Below are 12,145 nucleotides of genomic sequence, written 5' to 3' on the forward strand. Positions count from 1 at the left end.
GTTAATTCACCTGACTGTGGTAATCATATCACAACACGTATTTATATCATCACAGTGAACACTTTAAATATATACAATTTCATTTGTCAACTACACCTTAATGAAACATTAAAATTCATAGAAAAATGCACACTAATAGAATGCTTACAGTATTGTGTATTTGTTGTACAACACTCATTTCAGTGTTAGAATAACTTTTCTTCATTTTTATCAATAACATGTAGAGAACTATTAATTCACTTGGCATAACTGATAATAGATAACTCATTCTGTAGATGCCTTTGGTTATTTCTTTCCATAAATTAAAGTTACTTTCTGTTTATGACACCTGTTCTGCAGAAGTAAAATCAACATTTAAATATACCTTATTTTACTTCCCTAAAAATGGAGAAAAAACTCAATACTCCCTAAACTTCAGAAGTCTGTTTGAACTCCTGAACCTTTAAAAAATAACTCTCTTTTGAATTACAAAGAAACAGATTTTTTCAGAGTTTTAATTTCATACATCATAAAGGCAAAAGAATGCATAACTAATAATGCTAACAGATCACTGCATTTTCCCCTCTTCTGTTACAGCTAGAGAGAGAGAGGAAGAGAGAATAATCCCAGATAAATCAAGATATTAACCTTTTTAAAAAATCTCATATGTTCATGTGTGACTGAAAAATTGTGCTGAACACTGGAATTTGACACAACATTGTAGAATGATTATAAATCAATAAAAAATGTTAAAAAAAAATCTCAAGACCAAATTCTTAGAAATACAGAACTTTCTAAAAGAAAAAAAAAAAATAGAGTCTAGCAGTAAAAAAAAAAAATGAATTTTTGATTCAGAATCCCAGGATTTGAATCCAGGATCCCACAGTTAAGTCAGCTTTAGCAAGTTATGTACTCTCTTCTCTCTACGCTTGTTTTCCCACCTGTAAAAGGGGTTTAACAACATTATTTATCCTTATAAAACTGTAGTCCTTGAATAACATAAAGCTTCTAAATCATTCTGAATTTATGCTTGGTATATAGCACACATCATGTAACTGTTTTAAATTACTATTATCATCAGTAGCACATCTGTCATAGTTCATTTTACGATAAAAGCCCTGGACAGGCAAACAAGCCATTTAAAGAACAGAATATAAAGCAGATTTTCTCTGCTAAGGGCTTTGTCAGTGTCCTGATGCTCCACAAGAATATGTTTTACCTACAAAGGGAAAAGAGCAGAATCCAGAACTGCCATTGACTATGACCCTCTTCCCTGTGTGCCAGGAATGGCCAGCTGGCAGCAGGCATTATAATATGTGGCCATGTTTCCAATGCTCTACAATTACACATTCTAGAACCACGGTACAGAACAAATTGAGCTGGAGCGCATCAGATAGAGATGGTTATAATACTGTTCTATAAACCAGTGGCCTCCAAAATTGGGGGGAAAACATCTTGAACATGTACCTTAAAATCAATATATAATTTATGTACATGACTTACTGGACTGACAAAGTACCTTATAAAACATACTGAAGAAGAAATTCACTGCAGGTCTGAATCTTTCCCCCAGTGCTGTTTCCCTGGAAACATTTTGGGTTAGGATAAATGGGGAGTGCCCGCTGTGTCACCAGCCAGCACTATTTATTATTGGTGGAATGCATCTGGACCAGGAGGATGATGAGTGACCTCAACGTCCTGATGCCGTGTGTTCTAGGGGCTGAGGGCATCCCTGGAGGAGATTTGGACTGTTACCAAAATGCTGGTTCCTGTGAAGCATGAGCCTTACCCAAGGCAAGGTACTCCTTGTCTGTCCATATGGTCTCCTCATCTTAAAACTGAGTTACTGCACGGGAGGTAAGGGAGAGAAGGTGGAAAATGGTTCCTGAACAACCAGAGAGACTCCCACTGAAGAAGCAGCTGCCATCATCCTGGTGACATCTACATCTGCTGTCCTGTATCTCTCCACTAAACCGTGAACCTGATGCCAATGGCCTATGGTGTCATGTTAGTGTGAGTGTCAAGACAAAAACCACAAGTCTCCCCGGGGACCATGCAGACATATGCTTATACAAAAATATATTATTCCCTTCCTCTAACCCAGTGAATTATTTTAAGCACCATACATCTGAGTACACTGTTTGGGTCCACATGCTTTTCAGAGTATTTGGGATATATTCTTCGTAACACCTTGGAATACTATCTTTTTTCCCCTTTGTGATTTTCTGGTGTTTCTGACAGATCCTGGTCTTTGGTCCTTGTAAATCTTTGGCTTTTGCTGCAAATATTTACTGCCCCTAGGCCTTTATGAAACTAAAAACTAGTAACTCCATGGTTACAAACTCTGCAGCAGCAAGACACAAGGAATTCCTGAAAATTCAAATACTAAATATCTTCTTGAAGTTCTTCAGTTCCTACTAATTTTCTTTTAAGAATTTACCAGGATAGAATTCTAGGGGGCTTTAAAAACTACATCATGGCAGGAGAAGTAACTTTGTCTTTAAGTTTTAATATACTTTTATACTTTTAACACATGCGATATGGAAAACAGAACTATTTCTTCTATTTTGACACTAAACCCTCAATTCCAAGTAACCAAACAGTTTTACCACTCCCTATAAAAATTTCTACGAATTTATCTTTTATTGCCCCATTTTTAGGCACACGTGGTTTTAAAAGTATTTTTTTAAAACTTACCCTGAAACATGTAACATCAGCAGCATGTAGAAGACAAAGAAGAGATTATGAGTGTACCAGAAGATGTCATAGTTAGAAACTCTGGAAAAACAAAGGACTCGATTTCAGTTCCACTGTATACTCTATCTCACTAAAAAGATCATGCATCCTTTCAAATACATGTTACAACTGAAAGTTAAAATCTGAGTTCATCTGAGATTTATCTATTAATACGAAAGTATGAACATGACTGCAGAGAGAACTGACAAAATTATGAGTAACACTTTGTCATTTTGAAGACTCTTTGTATTTCAAACAAAAATACATGAAAAATTAAAACCAAGTGTTTATTTTTTAAAGTTATTATTATTGAGAAGGGGAGGGTAGAGCAGAGTGGTAGAGTGCCTGCTTAGCATGCACAAGGTAGCCAGTACCTCCACTAAAAAAATAAATTAAAAAAAATTTTTTTTAGTTATTATGATATAAGGCTAAGGAACAGGAAATGGTCCACTGTCCTTTATATCAATATTTTCAATTTTCAAATGATTTCTAAAACAACTAAGGTTTCTATCCCAATACAGATTCTGAGAGTAGTTCAAAGGAAACCCAAGTGGAGAGAAATTAAATAAATGCTCATTAACATGTTATATTATTTTTCTGGGCAGTGTATAACTTTAAATAACACCTTGTATTGTTGTCCTGGGGGAGGACAAAGAGTCTGAAAAGGAAAGAGCTTAGTAAACACAACCTATAAGATGTTTGAAAGCAATGAAAAGACCAATAGTGATTTTATTTCTATGTCTGGGTGGATATTCATATATGAGAATCTTGGAGTTGGAGGGCAGGTATTTATAAAAGCTTAGATGATTCTGATACAACCTCCAGAATCTTTCAGAACCCCTGATTTAGGCAATAGCCCACTGATTCACCTTTACCTCATTCATAGTTTCTGCTATCATAAACAAGGTCATGAACATCCTTGTAACACGTGCTTTTTGCACGTATCTGACTCTTTTTGAACCTAAATGCCTAGACAGTGGAATTACTACATCAAAGGGCACATATTCCGTCAGATTTTGATACACATTGCCCATTGCTGTCTGAAACATCTCTATCAATTACGAACCCGACCATGGCGTAGGGGTGTCTGTTTCGCCAAACCCAGACTCCACTTTATAACTCTTCAGTATTTTGTGAAAGTGGAATTGAGTATTATTTCATTTGTGTGTTACTCACTTATAATTCTTCCGTGACTTAAATGCTTATAATAATTACCCTTTCTACAGTATATTTCTCAATTGTCGTGTGTTAATTATTCAAATTTTAATAATGTACTACTTCCATGTAAGTTTAATAATTTTCCCAGTAACATGTTTAGGTGTCAATTTTTATAATGTGTATTGACATGCAGAAGTTTTAGTTTCCATATTTTTAGATAGTCAAATATTTCTTATATTTTCCCTTGTCCATTATAAGAGCTGATAAATATCCACTTAAAGTTTCTTCTAAATCTTTAAAAATGATATATATATTTTTTATAGTTAACCCTGTAATTTATCTAGAACTTCACTCACTTAAGTTTTACTTTCCTCATAAGTGTGTAAAGACACCTTCATTATTTTACAAGTTCTTACATAGAACCAGGTCCCTTACAACTATTATTTGGTTTAATGTCTTGGTCATTTTTATAAGTCAGTCCTATTCTGTTCTTTTTTCCTTGAAGTATAGTTGATTTACAAAGTTATATTAGTGTCAGGTGTACAACATAGTAATCCCCTATTCTGTTTTAAGTTATTGAAGCATAATCATTTTAATGTTTAATAAGCCACATCCCCTCTGCTATTCCTCTTTGGAACATGTACTTAGATGATTTTTCAGGTGAACTTCAGAATTGCTCTGCTAACTTCAAAAAACAAACAAAATAACCTATCTTGGATTTTGATTGGAATTGCAACAAACCTATAAAATCACTGGGGAAGAATTCCATCTTTGCAGTATACAATCTTTATTCAAAACCACTTATTTCTCTCAGTGAAGTTCTGTAGTTTTTTTCTATATTGCTTCCACCTAGTTTTTTAAGTTTATGGCTAGATATTTTATGTCTTTGTTGCAATTGTGAATGGTAGCTTTTGTATTTTATTAAATTTTCAAACTAATAATAGCTCTTACATAAGAGCAATTTTTTATTCTTTGTTTTGTACTCATTTACCTATTGCAACTCTTTTATTTGGTATAACACTAATTTTTTCCACAATTCTCTTGGATTTTCTGGCTACACAATTATATCTGTCTGTCTGGAAATAATGATAATTTGTTGTTTTATTCTTTCTAATAATTTTAAATGTTTCATTTCTTACCATATATAAATTACGGTGAAATTAAAAATATCACTTTGGCTTTTTCATATTCATAATTTTCTTAGAAATGTATCTCATGTTTCACTAGTATGATCTCAGTTCTGGCTTTATTACCTTTTTCATTCTATTCAGGATATTAATTCTTTGTTTCCTCTGATTATTCTAATCCAGAATTAGAATTCAGATTTAATAACTGTCATTTTAAAATTTATTGAGATGAAAATATGTTTGTATTCCTGTCATCTGTTATTAAAATGTATTACTTACTTTTACAGATTGACCTATGTTGAACCATCATTGAATTACTAGACTACATTCAAATAGCAGATCAAACACTAGTCATATTTATTCCCTTAATTTTTCATTATAATACTTTATTCCTCACTGGCAAGGAAAAAGGTAGAAGAAGGTTATCTCCATGATCCATTTAAGAATGCCATGATTCTCACAATAAAGCTTAGAGGAAAAAGCAGAGTTGGCTTTATAATCTCCTTTAAACAAACACACACACACACACACACACACACACACACACACACACAAACCCTGAAGATGAGAGAAGTTCACTGAATTGTTTATGAGCACTAATGTAATGGTCCAGTTGAGAACAGATTCTATTCTATTTTTCAGAATTCTCTCTCAACTAATAATTTTTCTAGATGCAGAACATGCATATATCTTCAGTCTTGTAAATAAATGTCAGATGCTCTACTTTTCCTTTAAGAACTCCTAAAGCTGAAAAAGTAAATATTTTTTATGAATGCTTTACCTAACCAAAATAAAATCTTCTTCCCATCAAATGCGCACCTTCATGATTGATGTTAGAAATTTACCTCTCTGTAAGATGATTATTAATTCTTAAGAAAAGCCTCAAAAGTATTCTTATCACTTGACCCAGTCATTCCACATCTAGGTATTTTGCCTTAGGATATAATTGAAAAAGTATGCAAAGACAGATGGATTAGGATGTTCGTTTCAGAACTGAGATACTGAAAAAAATGGAAACAACCTAATAATCCAATAATAGGGGACTGGAAAAGGAATGTGTAACTACATGGTGACATGCTGTGCTGTAAGTAAAGAGAATGATAGAGAAACATTTATGAACGTGAAAAATGTTCCTAACAGATTTAAGTAAAAAGCAGATTTAAAATAGTATGTATAATATTATCCTATTTTGGTAAAACAGAGATTTGTGAAGAGAAAGATCAGGAGTGTGAAAGGGAGAGAAAGAATGATTTTGGTGGAGGTAGGAGATGAAAAATGAGTGAGTTAGAGAAAAAAGGAGTAAGTTTGTAAACATAAACACTGGAAAGTTTACGATGTTAACGTCTGAATGGTGGGTTTATGTGGGAGGTTTTAGTGGGTTTACGTGTGCACAGATGTGTTCAGAAGTCCCAGGATAGACTCATTTGAATGTGTTGTTGGGCAATATTTTCCAAGCATGTGTGTGTGTGTGTTCATTAAATTTCACATCTCAGCAATTAGACGATTGAAGACTTTTGAAGATTAAACACATTATATACTTTTTGCTTTCTTAACCAAAATGTTTGACCAGAAATCTAACACACTCTAAAATATTAAGAAAACTAGAATGGGGCCATCAGAAAGAACACGTGAATGTGCTCGTGAAATTATATATATGCAATTGCTCAAAATCTCTTAGCTGGAAGAATGAATGGGAAGGTTACTTTAGCGGATGTCAACTAACCAGGCTTCCAAAGCTTTGTTTAGAATATACCACATTAAATCACAGCAAAACAAACTCATATCAGGAAATGTGTTATAAGATATTTTAAATGATACATTCCTGTGCATCCATGATGAATTCAATCTCGTGTCTCACGGAGACACAGGATCCTTCAGAAGGAGGACCCTGAAGAACTCAGATTTCCCCAGTCGTCAGAACATCTCCGTACCCAATTCCTTACAACCCAGAACATGTGACTAAAAGATGTTTCAAAAACAGGAAATATACAGAAATGCCTCTACTTCCCTCTTAGTTACACAGGACAGTCCATTAATGAGAATATTGCCTTGGCTAAGTGCTCTGGTTACTCAGGACTTTTTCTACATATGAAAATGAAGATAACCTGAAGGAAATTTAAATAATCTGACCAAGAAATAGCGAAATAATGTCGGAAACTCACCGTATCGCGTATGTTGAAGCTGTCATCATCAGAAATAGCACCAACACCATGCAGACGCCTGTCAGGCCAGGAACTACAAAAACGTACATAAGTACGTGTTAACTTAGGTCACACTGGGGGAAAGAAGTACAAAAAATTATTACCTTAAAATTCAAAGCACTATGTCGCTCTGTGGGAAGCCCGATTCAAATCGTGGATCTCCTTGTATGCTCCCTCTCAAGAAAAACTCTTTAATTAGCACTAGTTTCAAGGTACTTAAGACACAGCTGAGTCTATTCCACCTTTAACCCAAGAGTCCATTTTTGTTATTTTCAAATATTCCACTCAGATGGTGACTATATGCAAACTTCTACAGGGACATATGGTACCAAATGTCGATAATTAATACAATGGGACAGGGCTGACACTTGATATCCTTGTTGTTCTGGTTTCTCTACTAAAACCTCCTTACTCTCCGCCTCCCAACTCCCAACCCCTTTGGAGCTAGTAGCTCCTTCAGTTTCAATTTCAAAGCATTTCTTTTGAGCTTCACTGTCTAGAATAATTTTAAAGATAAAAATAAACAGAACCTAAAGCTTTCTCAAAACCACAACTTCAAATGTAGAACGAGAAATGGTCAATTTCAAGAAAAAAAAAGTTACAGCGCTGATGTTTAAAGTAGGCTGGCAAATCTGTTTCCTTAGTGTGGAAAACACATTGAAATCAGGGCTTCTGATACAACATAACACTCATTTCTTAAAAAAGAAAATATACAAACATGTCGATTTTCAAAATTCATCCTGACATGACACATTGCTACAAATCCAGCATTGGCTCATAGAGCATGTCCACAATGAACAGGTGATGTGCTCCATCAGAAAGAATGAAAATTACAAGTCTCATTTCTTATTATCTTATTACAACCAAACAAAATGCCGTCTGTAAGTTACCTTTACTTACTCTTACAATCACATAAGCAACTGTAAGTTCTCAATGCCCTTGCTGAGAGATTCCTCCTAAATCTATGTAGAAAAACTACTGAAACAATTCTGTCTCCAAAAGTGCAGACACCTCCCGAATCCTCTTCCTGCCAAGGAACCACCTATGAGACAGGAGGGCCGTCATGGACTGTAAGCCACTAGCAGAAGCAGACAAGCTGGGCAGGATATAAAAGCAATAAATGCATCACTAGGATTACAGACTGTTTAGCATCGTCGGAAAATAGCGTTAGAAAGCTCAGTGCGGTAGAAACAAGCTTCCACTTGCAAAGGGCCACATGAGAAATGAGGGAGTTGGTCTTTGGACACTTAACACTGCGCACTCTCCTCTTCACTCTTCCTCATACACAGATTGGAAGCCTAACACAATCTGCCTTTCCCTGATGTGCCTGTCCACATCATCGCTTCTCTACACGTCTTTCATAGGGGACTCCCTTTCCCATCGCCTTCCCCATTGCCCCAGGTGAGTCCTCACTTCCTAGGGGCAACAGAAGAGCATGATAACCACATGAGCTCACACTAAAGGACGAATAGCCTAGAAAAACACTCTTTAGAAAGAACAGCATGACCAAAGCCTACAGAATGACCAAGCCTTTCCACTCACAAGTACTTACCCCCCAAAAACTACAAATATATAACCACACACAAAGACTTGTTCAACAAAGTTCAGAGCCACTTCATTTGTCATACTCAAGGCCTGTAAACAATTCAAATCTCCATCAACAGATGAGTGGATAAACAGTCATGGTATTATCTGTACCCGGAAAATTAATCAGTAGTTTTTTTTAAAAAATGAACTGTTGATAGATACTGCACAGATATGTGACAGCACAGATGAATCACAAAATTATTACACTGAGTGAAAAAAGCCAGACCACTCCCAAAAAAAAACCCCAAGAGAATACAAGCTCTAGGATTCCTTTTATTCAACCTTCTAGAAAATTCCAAGCATTCTTCAGTGATAGAAAGCAGATTCGTAGCTAGGAGGGGCAGAGGGCAGGATGCATTACAAAGGGGTGCAAAGAAACTTTTGAGAATGAAGGACATATTTGTTATCTTGATTTTGATCATGGTTTCACAGGTGTATACACATGTCAAAACCAATCAAACAGCATGCTTTGCATATGTATCATCTAGAGTACTTCAATTAGAACTCAATAAATTTGAAAAAGGAAAAAAAAAAAGGAGGTCTGTCTCTCTGGCTTCAAGTAATCAAAAAAAAAATCTTTATTTGACCAAATGAATAAATAAACGGTAGAACCCCAGATGGCTCTCTAATGTGGAATTTGCGGTTGGAGAGGCCTTTCAAGCAATTTTATTGAGGCCTCACTAATGTCTATTGTGTCTACATACAAGGTTCCCTATGTAGTCCTGAACATGCCAAGATTAGTTATGGACTGTCTGCAAATCACTTCATCAGAAGGACACATGAGAAAACGGAATATGTTTAGAACAGAGGCATAATTTCCAAAGGGTGTTATTTGAATGTGAATGCCTGTCAATTTCTATTACTCAAAAATGCTGTAACCACTCCTTGAAGAGTCACAGGGCACATTAATGTAAAGTTTCTGAGAAGTACTAAAGTCAAGAAGCCAGTTTAAATTTGAGCAGATATTTCCTCAAACATTTAACTAGAGCACTCCTTTTAGAGCAGAACACAGAAAACATACTGCAGAGACTCAGAGGGTGAACAGTTGACCTCAGTCATGTGAATTCAAGATGAAGGAGAAGCCCCAGGCAGCCTGGGGTATGTATGTACATTCTGGAATTATGGTCCTGTTACCCCAGTCTCACTGAATCTCATCTGCAAACTAAGAAGAATCAAGTCAATGTTTTTTACTCTTCTTTCAGATTTATGAAGTTATCTTTCATCTCAAGAATTCATTTTTCCTTCCTATCTCCCAGAAGTATAAAAAGACCAGGGCTTGTACTTCATAAAGTAATAGACTTCAGATCAATGAAGAAGAAAAACTTACTCATAATTAGCAATGACAAGAAAACACTATTACAATTAGAGTGGTCCAAAAAAAGGAGTGGGGTAGGTAACTTAAGAAGCTATGATTTCCTGTCACTGGAATTAAACAAGCATAGGCTGGCCAACCAATTGTCTGGGATGTTGCAGAGAAAATCCATGCAACCAGTAGTAGAGTTTACAAACAAATGATTTTTATCTGTTCAGTGAATATTTTCTGGGCATATGTAGTGTACTGTTAAGTGCTAGAGAAAAAAAAAAAGAATCCTGGTCTAAAAGAAATCCCAGTCCAGTGTGGGAGACAGGATAAGCAGGCAATTGTAACACAGGGCATTAAGCACTAAAAGAGAGTGAAGCTTTGCGTGTTTCTGAGGTACATCAAAGGGCATCCTAACCCAGACTTGGATGACAGCTCAGCTAAGTCCCAATAGATTAGCCTCTAACGCTGCACATATCCCAGGAGTCAGGAAGCACAGGTTAGAAGTTATTGGGCCAGTCTAAGTTCACTGGGAAGAGTTACTCGCCAAAGTGAAGTACACTGTGAACTCTCCAAACCTATACTTGTTTCCTTGGGGAAAAAAAACATGCTTGTTATGTTTATTATTAATGCCTTTAATCTATGCATGTTAGGTTAATTAATTAGTAGCCCTTAAAATGAATGATTGTGCTATACTGCCATTTTTAGATGAACCTGAGAGATCATTTTCATCCATACTCAGACGTGGTCAGAGATACATCTTGTATTCATTATCCTGTTTTTACCAACATAATTGTGTTTGGTTTTGAGGGGTTTTCTAATTGATATGGAATATTGTGCATTTTATTCTCATCATGCAAGGTACTACCAAATCTGGAGATGCATACTATTAAACTTATTTTACATCATGAATTCTTAATTGGAATGTTTTAACATTTCTTATTTAGTGGGTCTAAATCCATATTTTATGTCACTTGTGGGGCCACAGGCTTTGTTTTCTACAGGATGACCTTAACTTCTCAGTTCTAGGTTACACTGAAACACTTTTAAAGACAGAGAGGGAGAAGATTCTATGTAACATTACACAAACTAAAATCCAAGAAATATATAAACTAATAGAAAATATTCTTTACCACTGAAACAGCTAAAAACGCATATATTCCTTCATCAGGAACTTTGTTTTTCCAAGGTGTTGTGCCTGACAATATTTAAAGATAGCTATGAAATAGTTTTAGGCAGAGATGTAGTCATAACACAAAGCTGGATTAAGGGTATCCACAGAAGACAGTGTCACTCATCCTATTACCATCCTTAGATTCCACTTTGCTCTCTCACCTGCTGCTATTCAGCAGGGTCTACCAGATGCCCTGGGAGCTCTCGAATCATACGTAGGGAGCCTTGTGTTCCAGGCCGATGACCTGGGAAGTAGATGACTCCTGATGGCCAGCATAATATTTCTTTCATGAAATTTTATCGAACTGGGCCACGAAAATGATGCTGACATGCTGATTTTGTAATTCAAGTTGTTTGTATTGACAGAAAGCACACACAAAATATTTTCTCTGCGCGCCCTAGAGGCAGCCCTGTTCCGTCCTGGAAAAGCTCACTTTCAAGTGGAAAACACAGTAAATGTAAGAAAATAAATTATTCATAGTATTTTTACTATGTATCTCTAGGGACCCAGGCTAAGAAGAGACTGGCTCTGCCTAGCAGAATTAGGGAAGAATTTGTGCATAATGGGGCATGTCAGCTGAGGCTTAAAAGATGAGCAGGAGTTGACTGGGGAAAAAAGAAAGTAGGCTAAGAGAGTCGGCAAAAGGTAGGCAGTGTGAAAAGTGATGCTCAAGAGCTTAATGAGATGCTCAGTAAGGGTAAAACAGTAGTAAGAAGGTTAATGAAACACATTGCCAGGTCGCATCCTGGACTCTCTCTAGGACGGAACCAGGAATCTGTGTTGTTACGTGTCATCTCTACTTAGCCCAGCACACGCGTGGCACCCTCTGGGATGGGACACGGGATGATGGTATTTCATGCTAAGTGGACAGATCACTTGCTTA

General features: G+C 36.0%; 1 protein-coding gene across 2 annotated transcripts in view; it reads right to left on the reverse strand.

The window, feature by feature from the left end:
• Positions 1–7,485, reverse strand: part of NOX4 (NADPH oxidase 4) — a 90,041-nt gene extending 82,556 nt beyond the window's left edge. Inside the window, exons 1-2 of one of the 2 annotated variants that reach the window (XM_032488361.1) lie at positions 7,163–7,484; positions 2,677–2,757 (exon numbers count right to left, since the gene is read on the reverse strand). In XM_032488361.1, the coding sequence (XP_032344252.1) occupies positions 2,677–2,757; positions 7,163–7,251 (170 nt within the window). In that variant the 5' untranslated portion in view covers positions 7,252–7,484. Of the gene's footprint in view, positions 1–2,676; positions 2,758–7,162 lie in introns of both variants that reach the window. The other variant, XM_032488362.1, reaches the window with a different exon arrangement.
• Positions 7,486–12,145: the final 4,660 nt, after the last annotated feature.

Source organism: Camelus ferus, chromosome 10 (genome assembly GCF_009834535.1).
Source record: "Camelus ferus isolate YT-003-E chromosome 10, BCGSAC_Cfer_1.0, whole genome shotgun sequence".
Taxonomy (NCBI): Eukaryota; Metazoa; Chordata; class Mammalia; order Artiodactyla; family Camelidae; genus Camelus; species Camelus ferus.